The sequence below is a fragment of the Ananas comosus genome, linkage group 21, assembly GCF_001540865.1.
Source record: "Ananas comosus cultivar F153 linkage group 21, ASM154086v1, whole genome shotgun sequence".
NCBI lineage: Eukaryota > Viridiplantae > Streptophyta > Magnoliopsida > Poales > Bromeliaceae > Ananas > Ananas comosus.
In genome coordinates, this window is record NC_033641.1 from 10238539 (window position 1) to 10258169 (window position 19631).

The window sequence follows — 19631 nt, forward strand, 5'->3', positions numbered from 1 at the left end:
TAAATGATGGAGAAGTGTAAACTATAGGGAGGTAAGCATGATTTATAATTTGAAAGTTGAAATCTAACTTTTGAGTTGTGAAGTTTGTAAAATATTGTGAGATTTGTTTGTAAATATTTTCTTATTCAAGCGATTTTCAATGATATATATATATATAGTTAGTGTGGAGTAACTATAGGCCTCCAGGGTTTATTAGTTTTTCTTTTTGAGAGAAAGGTAGTACGTTACCCGCTTCATTCATTGGAGAGATGAACTAGGCTACAAGGATAAGACATCTCCCTGGGAGGAAAAAAAAAAAAAAAACTGAGAACGCACTAACTCGGTTGAAGAACAAAAACTCGGTTAAGCTGGGGGAAGAAAATCCCACTCCTTCACTAACGGCTTAAGGTTGTGTACGGCTAGCGTTGGGTTCAGTTGGGTTCTTCTAAAGATTGTATCATTTCTGACCTTCTAAATTATCCACCAGGAGCCTACCAACTCGGTTAGGGTTTATTAGTTTTTTTTTTTTTTTTTTTTTGAGAGATAGGTAGCACGCTACCCGCTTCATTTATTTTATTTAGAAATAAACTTAGCTGGAAATGTGAATCATCAACTAGGATTCGAACTTGGGTCTCGGGTATCAACCACCAAGCTCTTTGCCATTTGCTCTAGGGTTTATTAGTTAGTGGTAGTAATAGTATGGATACAAGCATCCCTTTGATCATTTCTATTCGTTAGATCATATTATTCAATCAATCACCCACTCAACCTTAGGGGACTATTATGATTCTAGTAACACATCCCTTCATCTAAGGATCGAAAATTTATTAGCACTAATGACTTGGTGCTTGCTATTACTAGTATAGTAGTCTAGTTCTTTCTCTTTTCCTCTCTATATATAGTTTGGCTACTATACTATCGATAGTATCAAGCACTTAGTACTATCGAGTTTTTAGTTGTTAGATCTATCATTTTGATCATTTTCACATGTTATATCACACTATTCAACTAATCATTCACTCAACTATAGAGAACCACTATCAATCCAACTCCACATACCTTCATCTAAGAGCCGAAAATTTAGTAACACTAAGTGCTTGATATTATTAATAGAACAGTAATCATGGGATGAGAAGATCCAATTTGAAGTTTTCAAGTTTAGTCTGTATATGCGATGCTAATAATTTTGAGAAGATAACTATTATGACTTCTTCAAACAATTTTACCGGCGCAGCACATTTTAAATGGACACAAAAAAAAGGGACCATCGTGATCATTAGCATTCAGAATCATTTGACTAATCTATTCTTATAATCTAAAAACAATATCATATAGGCTCCTTTGATTTGAGAAAAGTCACCAAACTTACATAGTAGTAGATATTATACGCTGACTTTTCATCGCAGCACATCAAATGTTGACCATCCATTCTCCATTCAAAAAAAAAACAAAGAAAAATAATAGAGCCAATATTACATTTCAAATAAACTGCACTAGTTATCCTCAACCTTCTAACTAAATTTCAATTAGGCTCCCAACTTTCACAAAGTTTGGAGACTAAAATGAAATCTCCCTAATAGTTCAGGGACTTTTTTTGAAGGTGAGATGAGAAACAAAGCTGCTTCTCAGTTCTCACCGACCCATATACAAAATCCGAGCAAATTTTGTTAGAGACAGAACAATTTCAATTTTAAAGTGTGTAGGTAGGTAATAAGAGAAAAACTTGTTTTGTTCCTTAAAAAAAATTGCTCTATCCATATGAACCCGTTGAAGATGTTAAAAAACTAAGGAAAAAAAAAAAAAAAAGCAACAAAAGGAAGAAGCATAATAAGAGTAAACCAAAAGGAAAAAGAAAAAACGGAAAAAAAAAAAAAACATCTAGAAGCTCCCTTTTTTTTTTTTTTTTTTTTTTTTTTTTTTGAAATTTAGGTCCTCCGATTCTTCTTCGGGGCGCTCTTATTGTTTTCGAAGGTTCCGCCCCCGCCCCCGCCATGGCGAAAGTCGAGGAGCACGGGGCTCTTGCACTTGGGGCATTTGGGGTCGTCCTCGGAGAGCATCACGTACATGAGGCACCTAGGGCACCCCGCGAGCACCATCGACGTCGCCTCGGGGCTATTCGACCACCTCAGCCCCCCCGCTCCTCCTCCCTCCTCCGACGACACGCACGAGCTCGGCGACGACGACGACGACCCCGTCGGCGACGAATCGTCTCCGTCGCCGTCGATCGCCATTCGCCCCCTCGACGAGTCCCCCCTCGCCATGGGCGGCGACAGGTTCAGCTTCAGATCCAATCTAGGGCTCCGGCGACTCATCCTCTCGTTCCAGGTGCGCTCCGATCTCGATTCCCCCACCCTTTCTCCCTCTCAATTAAAAATTTTCGAATTATAGTCTCGAAATTGGTCGAAATTGCGGTTTTAGGGGGTAGGAGAGAAGATGCTTATGAGAAGCGCTTCTCCTTAAAGTACTTTTTGGCTTGTGTGTATGCGCTAGGGAATGAGATGGTGAGCCTCTTCCCTGGTGCTATTTATACTAAAGGATTCAAAGGGAGAGGTGTGGTCAATTGGTTTTCTTTAATACAACACAACAAATACTTTAATACACATCTCTCTCTCTCTCTCTCTCTCTCTCTCTCTCAAAATTTTTAGGCATAGACTTCGTTTAGGATTGTGGAAAGATTACATTACGTGCGGTGAGAATTCGCCTGTAATATTGTGTTCCGCATATTGCGATTAGTAAGTTATGATATATTTTCTGTGGTCCATCGAAGAACGTAGAATCATATTTCTATATGGTTTTTCTCAATTTCATTCTATCTAATAGCGTTAGATCCACCTCAATACCAAACTAAGGAATCCTATCTAACGCTATTAAATAAAAAAAAAAAAGATAAAAGTATGTGGAGATATGTTTCTGCGTTCTCCGATAAAACCACAGAAAATATATCATAACCGACTCATCACACTGCAAAAAATATATCGTAACTGACTCATCACGATATGCGAAACGTAATATTATATACGAAACAAACAAGATAAGTCTTAATAGAAGAAGAGAGGGAGCGAGAGAAAAGTGGGGACAGTGTGAGAGATGAGACCACAAAAAAGAGTTGAATTAATTGCGGGAAAGGAAATAAAGGGTGTAGGTAGAGAGAGGGATTAGGAAGAGATATTGAAATAAATATAAATTGCAATTAATAAGTGAGGCTACAAAATTAAATCAATAGTTGCAATCCACCTTAATTTATTCAACACTTTCGCTGGTCGGTGAAAAATCTTATCATATAAAGTATTTATTAGATTCGATTAATTAAGTGATGTATACATAAAATTATTATTTGTAAAAAGCTTGAACTAGCAGAAAACGATAGTATTTTAATGTTTATATATATTGAGCACTCATACTTACCAGATTTAAGACATGACTTGAATTATATAAAATTAAAATTATCTCTTGCTATGATATTATGTTAGAAAAATATGAAATAATTGTTATTTTCTGAAACTTTAAGTTGCTAGCAAACAATATTTTTCAACTTTCCAGATATTTGGACAATAATCACACTACAACAAAAACGGTCTATAGCGACACTTTTAAATGTTGGTATAGGTCAAAAAAAGTGCTGCTGGCTAAATTACCAACACTTTTAAAATGTGTTGCTATATGTGAGGTCGCTAGATATATAGTGACAGTTAAAGAGTGTCGCTATAACCTAAAAAGAGTGCTGTTAATTTAGCAGCACTTATTTAAGTATCTAGCAACCGTCAGAACTCTACCTTGTTGGCTGCGGTGGCGGAGGAGGACAAGAGGGAAGGGCTCTTCGTCTAGGATTTAAGTAGAATGAGTGAGAGGAGAAGAGGAGATGGTAATCGATTTTTCTTTGTTTTTTCTTTTCTGTTTGTAATCGAGCCAAATAGACTGGGTTGGGTGGGTTGAGTAGAGTAACCTTTTATTTTTTATTGGATTCGGCTTTATATTTAGACATTAGTAGATATTTTTTAAAATTTTGGCATAAATGAAACACTTAGACACATGTGTCGCTATAACCTAATTCTGTTGTAGTGTCAGTTGTTCTTAATTCAAATTTAGTTGCATCCTATTTAATTCAAATACATAAAATTAAAATATTTTCAGTCTCTTAGACTTATTTAGTTGCGTCCTATTTAATTCGAATTTATGTTTTATCACTAATTAAAATAGCTTCGGGTATAAACAATAAATGTAGTAATAAATAAAGAATATTAACATTTTTTTTAAAATACCTTAAAGATTTAGGTGAAGAAAAAAGTTCGCCTAAAATTTAGAAAATCTCGCCGGAATACAATATCTTGAGAAGTAAATGCTACATATATATTATTTTATGGAGGAGTCATTTTTTAGTTAATTAGTTACTAGTGTTCATTAATTATTAAGCATTGATAAAGTACCTTGCTCGTTAATAATAAGTAAAACATTGACTAAGACCTCATTTAAAAATGATTTGGGTAGCTCTTAGGGCATCCGACGTGTCAAAATAAGTTTGGAGAAATTATTTCCTGGACCTAGCTCACCATGTTTGCTATGGACCACTCATTTAATCTCCATCTATTTCTATTTAAAATAAAAATTGAATTACAAGAAAAACCAAGCATTAAATCACTGGGTGGATAGTATTGAGAAATTTAAAAAAAAAAAAAGAAAAAGAAATGAATGGACTGGTCCATGGACAACGTGGTGAACCGGGTTCACGTGTAAGTTTTGATTTTAGCACCTAATGTCAACTCACAGGTGTCTTTAGGAAATCCTTAATTTTATTTTGAAAATAATGTAGGAGAAATGAGCTTTGTTTCATTTGGTTTATATTTTTATATAAAAAATTTAACAAAAGTTTTTTTTTTTAAAAAGAAATTTAGAGGTTTTTTTATGAATAACCTTTCTAGAAGCTCATGAACATCTGGGTTTCAGAATCCAAAAGTTTTAATTAAAGAAGGAAGAGTTCAATAAATAAAATTATTATTTGTGTGGAATTATCCAAAAATTTATATAATTTCCAATGCCCGTCTACATAATTAGATTATATATATATATAGAGAGAGAGAGAGAGAGTGAGTTGAGATGGAATGCTATCGGTAACAAATGAGATCCGTTGACATCCATTTATTTTCGATGATGGAGCCTCTTAATCGACGATCGATACCATTGAATATGATCTATACTACTTGAAATATCTAGAAACTAGATTTCAAATCTTTTCGACACCATTGATCTAATGATCAAAGAATTTCAAAATTTGTAATTTTAATTGTTGTATAACACGTTTTCTTGTTTAACGACGTAAAGATATCCAAATCAATTGAATTTTGATTAGAAAATTTTTTAAATTATTTAGAACAAGATCTATACTCTTGATTTTCATTACAAAACTTTTATCATTACTTTTTAAAGGATATTCATTTTCAACTGTTGATTTTTTTATCCACTTGATGGATAAGAGAATAATATCGAAAAAATATGAAATTTGATTTCTAAATACATCAAGTAGTATAGATCATGTAAAACAGTGCCGGTCGTCGATTTAGGGGTTCCATCATCGAAAGCAAATGAGTGACAACAGAATTCATTTGCTACCGGCTATCGCTAGCAATCCAGCTCAACTCTATATATATATATATATATATATATATAGAGAGTCCGGCTATGGTGCTTGTAAAAGCACCAAGCACTTGGTGTTTGTGAATTTTTTACCGTTAAATCTACGCTTTTAATCATTTTCATCCGTTAGATTATACTATTCAACCAACTAACCACTCAACCCTAGGGGGCCGTATCATCCTAACCGCACATTCCTTAATCCAAGGGCCGAAAACTTACAAGCACCAATGCTCAACTCTATATATATATAGGTATGCTTTGGACAAGCACGGAGCGCTCCGTGCTTCACTTTGTTTTCGATGTTCGGACTTTCGAATCGACGATCGGCTCCATTAGACTTGATCTAGAGTATTTGAAGTATCTAGAAATAAATTTTTGCGATTTTTCGATATCATTTGCCAGTGATCGAAGTGGCTCAAAATCAACGCGCTGAAAATAAAATCTTACAAATATGATGATATGACATTAAATTTTAGATCAAAGTTATTGATCTTGTTTTATATGGTATAAAAAAATTTCTATCAAAATTTCATGCGATTTGGATATTTCTACACCGTTAAACTTGCAAACCGGCTCACCGGCCATTAAAATTATTGATTTTGAGCCACTTCGATCACTATAAGCAAATGATACGAAAATCACAAAATTTATTTCCTAGGTATTGAAATACTCTAGATCAACTTTAACGGGAGCCGATCATCGATTCGAAAGTCCGAACATCGAAACAAAGTAGAAGCACGGAGGGCTCCGTGCTTCCATAAGCATACCAGCCTACTCATATATATATATATATATATATATATATATATATATATATTATAGAGAGAGAAGAGAGGAATGTGAGAGGAGACGGGAGAGAAGAGAGAGGATGGAGAGGAGAGAGAGAGAGAGAGAGTTGTGCTGGTATGCTTATGAAGCACGGAGGCTCCGTGCTTGCAAGTCGTTTCGATGTTCGGACTTTCGAATCGACCGATCGGCTCGTTAGAGTTGATCTAGAGTTATTGAAGTACCTAGAAAAATAAATTTGCGATTTTCGATATCATTTGCCTGTGATCGAAGGGGCTCCAAATCAATATTTTAACGGCCTGTGGTGAGCCGGTTGCAAGTTTAACGGTTTAGAAATATCCAAATCACATGAAATTTTGATAGAAAATTCTTTTATACCTATAAAAAAGATCAATAACTTTGTTCTAAAATTTTAATGTCATATCATCATATTTTGTAAGATTTTTATTTTCAGCCGTTGATTTTTGAGCAACTTCGATCATAGGCAAATGATATCAAAAATCGGTAAAATTTATTTTCTAGGTACTTCAAATACTTTAGATCAAGTCTAACGGAGCGCTCGTCGATTCGAAAGTCCCAACATCGAAAAAACTTGGAAGCACAGAGGCCTCCGTGCTTCCATAAACATACTAGCCGCACTATATATATATATATATAGAGAGAGAGGAGAGGAGAAGAGTTTTGCTGAATACTATCGGTAGTAAAACGAGCCGTTTTGCTACCGATTTATTTGCGATTGATAGAGCTTCCAATTGACAATCGGGTCCGTTTGAACATGATCTATACCACTTGAAGTGTTTAGAAATCAAAAATTTCAAATCTTTTCGACATCATTTGCCTAATGATCAAGGGTTTCAAATTTGTAATTTTAATGGTCGAATAAGAGGCGTTTTCTCGTTTAACGCGTAAGATATCCAAATCAATTGAATTTTTCGATAGAAAATTCTTTAAACTATTTAAAACAAGATTTGTATCTTGATCTTGATTACAAAACTCCTATCATTCATTTTTTAAGAGCTATCTATTTTCAGTCATTCATTTTACTGTCACTTGATGGATAAAAGAACAATATCGAAAGTGCGTGAAAAATTGATTTCTAGTAGTTTAAATGGTTTAGATCATATTTAACGGAGCCGATCGTCAATTTGTAAGCTCTATCATCGAAAACAAATCGGTAGTAAAACGGTTCGCTTTATATCGATAGTATTCTAGTTCAAGCTTCTCTCTCTCTCATCTCTCTCTCTCTCTCTCTCTCTCTCTATATATATATATATATATATATATATAGAGAGAGAGAGAGAGAGAGAGACTCTCTCTCTATATATATATATATATAGAGAGAGAGAGAGAGAGAGTAAGTCTTCCGTACTTTCGAAAGTACGGAGACCTCCGTGTTTATAAGTTGTTTTCGATAATAGGAAATCCGATTCGACGATCGGCTCCGTTAAATATAATCTACCTTATTGGAACTATTTAGAAACCAAATTTTATAATTTTTTGACATCATTTACCAATCGATCAAAAGGTCTCAAAAATAACTATTTTAACAGCCGATGTGGCACATTTTTAAGTTCAACGGTGTATAAGTATCCAAATTAGATGAAAATTTAATAGAAAATTCTACTTAACATCATAGCAAGACCAATACTTCCAATTTGAAATTTGAGTCCTTTGTCACTGTTTTTTATGAGATTTTTATTTTCAGCCGTTTATTTTGAGGCTACTTGTTTACTAGACAAATGAAGTAAAAAATTTATGAAATTTGGTTTCTAGGTGGTTCTAATAGCGTAGATCATGTCTAACGGAACCAATCGCCGAATCGGATGTCCTATTATTGAAAACAATTTACAAGTACGGAGGCTTCCGTACTTTCGAAAGCATAGGAGCCTAGCTCTATATATATATATATATATATATATATATATATATGTATGTATTATCTAATTAAGATGATTTTTTTACGGAGTCTATGATTTGATCGCTTCTCAATAATTTCACAACTTAAATGCCCTTCAATGGTGAATTTAATGTCACAGAAGCTCCAAAGAATCTTAGCTAGCGAAGTAAATGGAATTGAATGTATCTCTGTTTATCTTAATTGAATGGCTCTTAAATATTCATAATATATATATATATATATATATATATATATATATAAATATAGTAATATACTATTTTATGCAAATGGGTCTATTAATGGAAGAGCACAAGACGTGCGACCATGAAGCTCTCATGGTGTCTTCTTCTTACGAGGAAGAGATAAGCTTACATTAATGTCACTTGTTTCGTGTCAACATAAGGGATTTTTCGCAAAATTCCTCCTAAAATTTTTCCACCGTTGGATCTTTTCTCCCTAAGAGGATTGAGGTGATGCAAATACTTAGTTCTAATTAATATATGTTGACTTACAATATTCTTAGTATTCTATTAGTCATCGAAATCTTATTAGTGGGTTTTTATTTTATTTTATTTTTTTTCAAAACATAGTAGAGTATGGTTCACTTAAGATACACGAGCCTTTATTTTTTGTATTAGCTCTGAGTAGGTTTCACCTAAAGGTAGGTTACAAGGCTTCAACTCCTTTAATGAGTTGTTGCACCTTTTTTTTGCAAGGATGCAAGGTTACTATAGGTTTTTCCTTTTTCCTTTTTTGATTAATCGACTCTAAACATCTACTGAGACCAAATTAATGTAGTCATTTAATTTCACATGATTTTGTATCTTTGAGCTTAGCCACAATTAAGAGCAATATCAAAGTGGAGATGTTTTGAAAACATATTTGGAGGAATAACTCAATTTCATTATGCACATAAGTGTCCTTGGTTGCGTAAGAGGGAGCATCAATGCCCCTTTTACGTTCAAACATAAAGCATAAAAATGTTACTCTATCGGATCTCGAGTCGAGGCAATCGTTGTGCGCGAGACTATGATGATTTAATTTAAATATTTTTCCCCACCATTCATCATGATTCTAATTGCAACATTTAAGGCAATTAGGATTTGTAGCCGACTCAAGCCCAACTACATAGATTTTTGACTCTCTTGTTAGCCTCATTTCTCAAGCACTAGGTAACTTAATCAATGATATGGTTAAAGAGTGGAGAAAATATATATTTATAACATGTATTTAGTTGTTCATGGGGGCAAACCCATGTGCCCCTCTTTTATGTCTCCTATACAAGTTCATGGAGAGATCTAGGGAGGGGGATTAATTGTAGAAGCCAATAGAAAAATGTTTAGGCATTGATTAAAGTAATGCTAAGTAGATCCCTCATTTCTCATGAGCTTTTTCAAATGATATATTTATTATACGACTATTCAAAAGAGAAGTGCTTAACTATTGGTGGAGTGATTAGTTCATGGATTCTATAGGGTAAGGGATTAACAAAATACCCTCCCATCAAAGTCCCACCTCCTTTTTGGCTTTGCCTTGGTTTTGTTGAAAAGTAGCTCTTTCCACCCATGGGCCATGAATATGCAACAATTAATTAAATTTTTAGATTTGATAGTTAAACTACTAGATTTGTCGCCGCATTTGCCTCATGAAGGAAAGGTTTGACATGGATTAAATAACACATATATAGAAAGTGTGAGTAAGACCCCTTGGTTGAAGGTAATTAATATATATGAAGAAAAGTAAAACACTTTTCTCGAAGAAAAGCATCTTATATGTCTCAAACAGATCAAATATTGCCAAATAATAATGCAAAAATTCACCAAAAATTCATTATTGTCATATTAAACAGTTATTAAACGTACAATTGGTTAAATTTTATTAATCTAGCTTACTATGAGATTATTATTGGCTTTTGACCTATACTAAATGGTATTGGCGTTTCACGGAAAATTTTCTAACTTTTTTTTTTTTTTCTCAGGCCAGAGTATGAGAACTGTTTGTGTTGGTATTTCCCTGCTTGGAAGATAATGGCTTCATGGTGGAAAGAATAAGTTAAGCCAATCGAGGTAACGATCCTACCAGTCTACTAATTTGACTAAAATTTTCTCATCTGTTCTCTAGTATCTGTTCTACATTGGATGCTACATAAAATTTAAATCCCATGCTATGCATTATATATCCTTTTTAAGGTTTCAACTTAATCTAAGCTTTATAGTACACAACGTAGACAATTTTTATCAACAAGTAATTAATAAGACATGCCATGATCATGCTTGAACCGACCGTTAATCACTCCCCCCCAAATGAAGAGAAAATCTAAATTACTTTGTTCGTGCTTCTTTATGTTTTACACGTAGGAACGTGCGTACGCACGTGTGCGTGTCTCTACGTGCTCGTAAACCCGCACGTACTACACTCGTTAACCAAAATCATAATCTTGTTGACCATATTATCTAATACGACAACGAAGATTGTTCCAGTACAGTTATTAATGCCCTTGTTATTTAAAATTGACTCGATTAAAGAATATTATTAGTTGCTTGTATGAATAAATATGGAGTAAACATCTTTTAATCATCAATTAATCACTTATATGGTTGGGTTCGTCTTGTTTATTTGAATAAATTGGGGTCAATAGTAATAGTAATCGCTTCTTCCTCTCCACCATCCAATAAACATCATTTTATGTATTATTTGAGCTAGTATTAAGGCCGTGACGTGCGATTTGTATTCACCGTAAAACTCGATTCGAATCCTAATCCTCGTCTTAATGCGTTAATTATTAACATAAAACTTTGTCGTCACTCTTCGAGCGAGTCCAAGGCGTGATTAAATGTAGCATTAGAAGTCAAAAAGCTTAGATGGCAAATAACGGACACCTCTTATTGACTTAGCTTCTTATTTAATGCAAAGTTGAGTAATGGTATAATTATTAATTTATTTGAATTAAGTAGGTAAACTATTCCTACCTGTCTTTGCTTGAATTTCAAGTCGTATACCCTACCATTTATTGTATTTATATATATATTTATATTTATTTATATTTATATTTTCGAACCATTGAGATCGATCTGATATTCTGATGTAGAAAAACACGGGAATTACATCATTTGGAAACTATAAAGAGGAATTGGATTAATGCTCTTTATTCGACTAGTGCTTCTATCTCAACTGAGACCAAATGTACTTTCATTTCTAATTTGTTTTAAATTGGAGTATATATTATAGTATATATAATAATTTGGTGGAATACTCTCAAAGCACCAACCTTTAGTTTTTGAGTTCGTAGCCCTTGATCTACTCCTTGATTATTAATAAGCTTTGGATCAAACACTTTCCACCACCTACCAACCCCATCATCTCAACCCTACATCATCTTCGCATCCAATGGCTAAAACTCAAAAGCACCAACCCTTGTGCTCTTGAGATATTCTAGTTCAACTATATACTATATTATATATATATATATATATTATATAATATATTAATATATAGCCAGGCTGGTATATATCGGTAGCACGGAGGCCTCCGTTGCTTACCAAGTGTTTTCAATGATGTAGCTTCCAAATCGACGATCGGCTCCGTTAGACCTGACTACACTATTAAAAGTATTTGGAAACTAAATTTCATAATTTTTCGACATCATTTGGCTAGTGATCAAAAGATCTCAAAATGACAATTTTAATGGTAGATTTGATGTGTTTGTGAATTTAACTGGTGTAAAGCAACCAAATCTGTATGAAATTTTTATAAAAATTATTTTTACTATTAGAGTAGAGATCATACCTGGACTGATCTTAAATTCAAGTCTTTTATCATCATTTTTTATAAAATTTTTATTTTGAGCCGTTCATTTTTAGACTACTTATTTGATAGGTAAATAATGTCGAAAAATTATGAAATTTAATTTTCAAATACTTTTAGTAGTGTAGATCAAATATAACGGAGCCGATCATTGATTTGGAAGCCGCATCATTGAAAACAACTTGGTAGCACGGAGACCTCCGTGCTACCGATAGTATACCAGCCTAGCTCTCTCTCTCTCTCTCTCTCTCTCTCTATATATATATATATATATATATATATTGATAATTCACCAGATAGGAGGGAATATGGGAAAAGCCTATGGGAAAAGCACACGTGTCCTAATAATATGCCCTGCTTCTTCTATGTTGTACAAGGAATAATACAGGTACCTATGAAATCCATTGCCACAACTTAGGATAAGTCCATGCACTATCACTATTATTGATCTATAATGTAAAGAGATTAGTACTTTTAATTATCTCTGATAAAGTACAATTTTTTAAAATTAAGATGAGGAAGATAGCGGGAAAAGGGCACGTGTTGTACTGTTATGCTCTCCTCTTCTAAGATTTTGTACAAGGTCCTTCCAAATTAATAGCAAATAATACAAATACATATATACGTACATAATATTACCTTAATAACGTACTGCTTCATGTACTCGTTGTAGAGGGACCATCATCGTAAATGGAACATCAACTGAAACAGTTAGTACTTGTGGAAACTATTTCGTGGACCTTGTGTACCACTTCATCTGAGGACCGTACCACAAAATGCAGCTATGGGGTTCTCTGGTTTGATGAGAACAATGGCACCTTTACATTTGTAAATTAGGTGTCTCATTTATTTGATAGTTCTTACTCTCTATTAAATATAAAAATATTTAAATATTATTTTCTATTAGTTTAAATTTTTAGAGGACAACGATTGGCTTCTAACGTTATTAATTTTTTTCTATTTAATTTAAGTTCATGTTATAGACCTTGCAAAATGTCTTGAGTCCAAATATAAGAAGTTTTAAATATAAAAATACATAAGTATTATTTTTTAATGACTTAAGCTTTTAAAGTACAATCGTTGTTTCACGTCTATCTTTATTTAAAATTTTGTAAACTTTACCATCTATCTTTTTTTTGTGTTTCATATTTACCGTCTATTACTTTTCTCCTTTTTAATCTCTACTGCTTAATTAACTATAAACAATTAATCAATAAAGATGAGAAATTAAAAAGAAAGTCAATTAAAAAAGAGTAATTGTAAATGTACATCTCAAAAGGAGGTGTAAAGAGGGTAAAATGGTATTTGCATCGACGGTCCACGGATGACATTTGGAGCGGGTCTAGGGAATTATTTCTCTAGACCACTTCCCTCATCATTCTCGGGTTAGAACTTAGAACCACTCGCATCTAAGTGGCTCGACCCTGATTCTGACCAATCCATTATTTGAGTCCCACATGAAATCACATTTTAAGTGTTATCCTCAAGCCATAATATTTAGCAATTAAAAGAGATATCATCCTTCACACAACTTTTTCACTAAATCCCAATCATCTAACTGATTTTTGTAAAATTAATAATAAAAATTTCATAAAAATACTTGTTGAATTACTGGGTGGGACCGAAAGGTCCATTAAAAAAAAGAAAATCCATTACCTCTTTATACGATCTTTTATGTTGAATATAATATTAAGATATTAGTTTGTGTAAGGACCTCTTAATTTATAGAATTTTTGCTGTAGTGTGTTCCCCATAGGATATTTTTAATTGCTACTGAGAAATTGAGCTCTCATTAAAGAACATTCAAGTCACGGTTTCACTTCAATCTTTATCGAGGGTGGTTGATGCTGAATTTAAACCTAAGGTTTTATTGTTTTGCTTCTCATTTACAACTCTGTCCTAAGTTTCCTGTACTCCTTTGAATGCCAACATTAATTTTCTAAGTACAAAACACTTGATAGATGCGTCTAGTGTTTGTGTGCTTCGATCCGTGAAAAAAAAACGGCGATGGGCCCTCCAATATTATTCGTAAGGCGATTTATTTATCGTAGACGCGCGTCAAATATTGTGGGGGGAATAGTACTACTCTAATAAGTATATAGAACGCCAAGTTAGTGTTCGAACCAATGCTATGTTCATATCCATTTTACATGCACGTAAACAATGTGACAGTTTTTGATTGGCCGAATTCTGCAGTTACAGAATGGCAGCAGTCGTAAAGCTTGAAAGAAACTAATCTTATGCTTTAAATAATTATAAGATATTAGAGACAAGAAGCTCGTTTTAGCTTTCTATTACAGTAGAAACTAAAGATCTTCTACTTGTCCAAGTGCATATGAGCTGCTTACATTAGATCCAGTTTTGTTGCAGCAGAGGAGGGCTTTTTCTTTTTTAACCACCGGTTTCTTTCTAATTGTTAGTTTTTGCCCAGTTTTGCTGCTTATCATTACTGTTTAGTGGCAAACTTAGATGTTTATGTTAGAGACAAGAAAAAGATGAGCACCACTTTTGAACATTGATGCTGGTGCATAGAGATAAAAGGCTAGGCATAAATGTGCATAACCCCTCTCCTAAACTTGAATTGAATTCGCCACCTAACCGCGTAAAAAGAAGAGGATAAGTAAAGCAATGGTCACTAACCTAATTGCGAAATTTCTGCGTATCAAACTGCAAAGCTCTCGCGCCTAGAAGGCGCATTATATATATAGGCCATGGCTTCTATACTATTATGAGTATTGGAGCCCTCGTACTCATAAGTTGTTTTCAGTGATGAAGCTTCCGAATCGACGATCCACTCCGTTAAATATGATCTAGAGTATTTGAAACTTCTAGAAAATATATTTCGTAAATTTTCGAAATCATAATAAAGTCCATCAAGTGAGCATAAAATGAACGGTCAAAATCGAACGACGTCCTAAAAAAGAATGATCGGATCCTTCAATTTAAGATCAGAGTTATTGATTTTTATCTATGTAGTGAATAGAATTTTCTATCAAAAATTCAACAAATTCCGATTCTTTTACACCGTTAAACTAGCAAGTATCCCATACCGGCCGTTAAAAATTGTCAAATTTGTGACCTCTTGATCGTAAGGTAAATGATGTTGAAAATTATAAAATTTGATTTCTAGAAGTTTTAAATACTGTAAATAACATTTAATGGTGTGGATCGTCGATTCAGAAGCTCTATCATCGAAAACAACTTATGAGTACGAGGGCGATCATACTCATAATAGTATAGTAGCCGGACCCTATATATATATATATATATATTAACAATAGAATTAGGCTAGAATACTATCAATAGGACCAAGTTATTGGTGCTATTAGTTTTTTAGCTTTTGGATTGAAAAATGTGCGGTTAGGATGATGTGGGCCCCCTAGAGTTGAGTGAATAGTTGACTGAATATTATAATCTAACGGATAAAAAAATTAAAGGGTTAAATCTAACGGTAGAAAATTCGATAGCACAAAATTCTTGGTGCTATCGATAGTATCCCAGCCGGACTCTTAACAATAATTTTGTTGAGAGTTTCTCACTTCTCACTTGTCATTTCACGAGTACCCTGTCGTCGCATTGGAGTACATATCAAGTCGCAAGAGCAAACCTAATGAAGCTCAGAGCTTTGAAGACTAAGCATAAAAGCCTTTTTACTCTGAGAGCTTCAAAGAGCCCATCAAGGCATCAACTCACATTCATATACTAAGAGACATCCAAAGAGAGAGAGAGAGAGAGAGAGAGAGAGAAAAGCGATCAACAAGACAACATTCACTGTATTGAACAATAACAAGTGATCTCCAATCCTGCTTCTGCTTTTCACAACAGTAACCATCAATAGTGAGAGAATATAAAGTACGTCGAAACTCCAATTTAGTGCTACTTTTGCAGCGGAAAGAATCTATCTACTGAAAAAACTTTCAATTTAAGACTTACAAAAGTGATACTCAGACAACACCTCATCTAACAACACGCCACCCAACAGAAGGACCAAACATGCCCTAAACTCAAAGAGAGCCACATTACTTTGTTATATTGACCGGTGAAATTGCTTTCGTTTAAGTTTTAACTATTTCTTTATCCTGTGCTTTTGTTCCATTTCTGATATTGAAAAGAAACTCTACTTTCGAGTTTCATCTCACCTGAACACTACAAGCAACAAAAAAGAAGGCACTGTATGCATCCTCTGTAACAATTATTAAGCTGAATTGCAAGCAAATCTTAGCAAGATAAACATGAAAATGACCATGTAACTACTACATTCATGTCACCTCTATTGAGGAAAAAGGGATTTACAATACAGATCCAAAAGAGAAGCACATTTCTTTCTCTTATTTTTGGGTGTGCCTACTACTCGAGTTCCTCTACCAATGTACCTACACACTCATAAAGCTCCTTCCTTTTTTACTACGCCAGGTAATCAGGGTCACAATTGAAGACCATATCGACAACGTCATAAGAGAAAATTGGAAGAAGCAAAGGTGCGCATTAATCTTCTATCATCTGCTGCCTTTGTATCTCGTCTATATACGACATGAAAGAGTTTTCGGAACCATTCGTCGCATTATTACTGCCTCGGCATTGCAACAGCTGTTGCTGAAGGCTTTGAATAAACTCGTTCAACCGCTGAATAGTCTTTTCTTGGGATAAGATAATCTACAACAACGGAGTAACAATCACGCTTAATTAATCACTTAAATTATAGTGCAAAAGCGTTACGCAAAAAGAAAGTATATTAGGTCGGGGTTTACCTTCTCTTTTACAACTTCTTGTCTATTTGAAATATGCTGCTGATTCTGAGAAATGCCGGGAGTTGTTTCCAGTTCGCTCACAAGTTGTTGCTTCCATTCGAATTGCGATGTTATGATCAGTATCACTAGCAGAAAAACAAGAACTATAGGTCTTGACATCATGTCGAATGATTAGGACGAACCTATAAATGAAGTTAGGTATATTTAGCATTATCATCAACAAGATTAAAGTTTATATCACTAAAGCAACAAAAAATTGGGGTAGTTGATATTTATTGCAAAAAGAATAAACACCACCAACATAACAGTAACAAGCACAAAAGGGAAAACAACACGAACAACATAACAACCACAAAAACAGCAGCAGAAGCAGTGAGTCAAGTTCCAACTTTTCGATGTCAACTTCAACAACCTTTTTCGTCGTTTCTACCGTACAAGTTTACTCCCCAAAACAACGAAAACCTTTCCACTCATTTAAAGGAGTATCCTTTACTATGTATCTATAAGTCATACTGAGCATAAAAACCCAATAATCACGTGTATCATTCCTAACATTTCCTACACAGCTCCATGTTTCGATCATATGGTGTCATTTAAATCTTCACACTCCTTGAACAATTGGTAAATATATCTCCTCGATATGTATCGATACATCACGTGCATCTCTCCTGAGATAGTCGCAAAAGTCTATTTACTATGATTATTCAATGATAACACTAATTGCCACATCTCCTAGAATATCTCATGATTAATGAACTTGAAGGAATCCTCTTTTCCCAGTGCTATCCACTATTAGCCCAAAAGACCAACACCTTGTATATATCATCTTTTACTGCATATGAAAATTTTTCATTTGCTCTAATATCCCTATTGAGCTCTCTCAATTCTACCACTCAGCAGCAACAAAATTGATCATAACCCAGTTAATATCCACACATTCTGTAACCAATCATGGAACAACTACCCCATATCCCTACATATAAACAAACATTCGTAGCTTTTACTAACCTCAATCATGCATTTGAATCCGCATTAGCTGCTACTTTTTTCTCAATTCACATACTAAACCTTGCATAAGGGGAAAAAAAATAAAAAATCGGTGAGATTACTCACAGAGCATTCCATTAGTCGCGACGCTCGATCGATCGAAAGGGCTCCGTCCCCTTCTTCGTTCCCGATCTTCGATTAGAGGGTTAGGGTTTTTGGCCGATTCCGTGCTCCAATAGCGGGCGATGGGTTTCTGATTTGGGGAAAGCATCGTCGACAATTTTGATTATTTTCCCCTCACATTCTTTTTTTTTTTTGGATCGGGTCTCCCACGTAATCCATGAACCGTCCATGAGTGGTTTCACACCATTTTTTTTTTTTTTAATTTTAGTACGATGTGCTGTAAATTGTATCAATTTAGTATTTCGTAATTTTATTTTTCTCTTTTTATTATTTAATTATTAATTTTTTTTTCGTTAAATCAGTATCAAAGTTAAAATTAAAAGATAATGTGAATATTCGATAAATCTAAATAAGGTATCTGACGTTTTTTATATATAATTTATCGAAATGTTACGGAGAAATTGATAAAAAGAGAAAAATAAAAATACAGAATACTAAATTGATATATTTTAAATCATAAATTACTAAAATATGAAACACTGCGGTGCTATTTGAAGTTTTTTTTTTTTTTTGCCCTCTTATTTTTGGGATTGAAGGATGATGCGGTCTAGGGATGACATGGTGAACCAGATCCAGGTAAGTTTCATCTTTTTTTGGCTCATTTCCCTCCTTAACTGGGCCGTGTAACATTTGCGCGGGAACCCTCACACTATTGGACCCCATTATTTGGGCCCCTCGCCTCACTTTGGGGCCTCATCGAAACCATGTGAAAACCCAGGGAAACCTCCTCTTCCCTGTTTGGCCTCTCCCCTNATAAAACCCAATAATCACGCGTATCGTTCCTAACATTTCCTACACAGCTCCATGTTTCGATCATATGGTGTCATTTAAATCTTCACACTCCTTGAACAATTGGTAAATATATCTCCTCGATATGTATCGATACATCACGTGCATCTCTCCTGAGATAGTCGCAAAAGTCTATTTACTATGATTATTCAATGATAACACTAATTGCCACATCTCCTAGAATATCTCATGATTAATGAACTTGAAGGAATCCTCTTTTTCCAGTGCTATCCACTATTAGCCCGAAAGACCAAAACCTTGTATATATCATCTTTTACTGCATATGAAAATTTTTCATTTGCCCTAATATCCCTATTGAGCTCTCTCAATTCTACCACTCAGCAGCAACAAAATTGATCATAACCCAGTTAATATCCACACATGCTGTAACCAATCATGGAACAACCACCCCATATCCCTACATAAAAACAAACATTCGTAGCTTTTACTAACCTCAATCATGCATTTGAATCCGCATTAGCTGCTACTTTTTTCTCAATTCACATACTAAACCTTGCATAAGGGGAAAAAAAATAAAAAATCGGTGAGATTACTCACAGAGCATTCCATTAGTCGCGACGCTCGATCGATCGATCGATCGAAAGGGCTCCGTCCCCTTCTTCGTTCCCGATCTTCGATTAGAGGGTTAGGGTTTTTGGCCGATTCCGTGCTCCAATAGCGGGCGATGGGTTTCTAATTTGGGGAAAGCATCGTCGACAATTTTGATTATTTTCCCCTCGCATTCTTTTTTTTTTGGATCGGGTCTCCCACGTAATCCATGAACCGTCCATGATATAATTTTTTTTATGTGGTTTTTTTTTTTATTTTAG

General features: G+C 34.3%; 2 protein-coding genes across 3 annotated transcripts; both read right to left on the bottom strand.

Moving 5' to 3' along the window:
• LOC109726273 lies at positions 1419-2453 on the bottom strand. The gene has a single exon (XM_020255784.1). The coding sequence runs from the start codon at positions 2289-2291 to the stop codon at positions 1905-1907; it is 387 nt and encodes a 128-aa protein (XP_020111373.1). The 5' UTR covers positions 2292-2453; the 3' UTR covers positions 1419-1904.
• On the bottom strand, positions 16270-19537 carry LOC109726147. Of its 2 annotated transcripts, none has more exons than XM_020255590.1 (3): positions 19360-19537; positions 16843-17024; positions 16270-16747 (listed from the first exon to the last, which is right to left on the bottom strand). In XM_020255590.1, exons 2-3 carry the CDS (start codon positions 17002-17004, stop codon positions 16580-16582), a joined length of 330 nt encoding a protein of 109 aa, XP_020111179.1. In that variant the 5' UTR covers positions 17005-17024; positions 19360-19537; the 3' UTR covers positions 16270-16579. The 2 variants fall into 2 exon arrangements, with proteins under 2 accessions (XP_020111179.1, XP_020111180.1); XM_020255591.1 differs by lacking the exon at positions 19360-19537 and adding an exon at positions 17956-18084.

Bases quoted from the DNA above. Each gene is read 5' to 3' on its own strand.
- LOC109726147 (XM_020255590.1), bottom strand. From the start codon at position 17,004: ATGATGTCAAGACCTATAGTTCTTGTTTTTCTGCTAGTGATACTGATC. The intron at 16,748-16,842 runs GTAAACCCCGAC...CCGTTGTTGTAG, and splicing joins AAGAAGTTGTAAAAGAGAAG to ATTATCTTATCCCAAGAAAA.
- LOC109726273 (XM_020255784.1), bottom strand. From the start codon at position 2,291: ATGAGTCGCCGGAGCCCTAGATTGGATCTGAAGCTGAACCTGTCGCCG.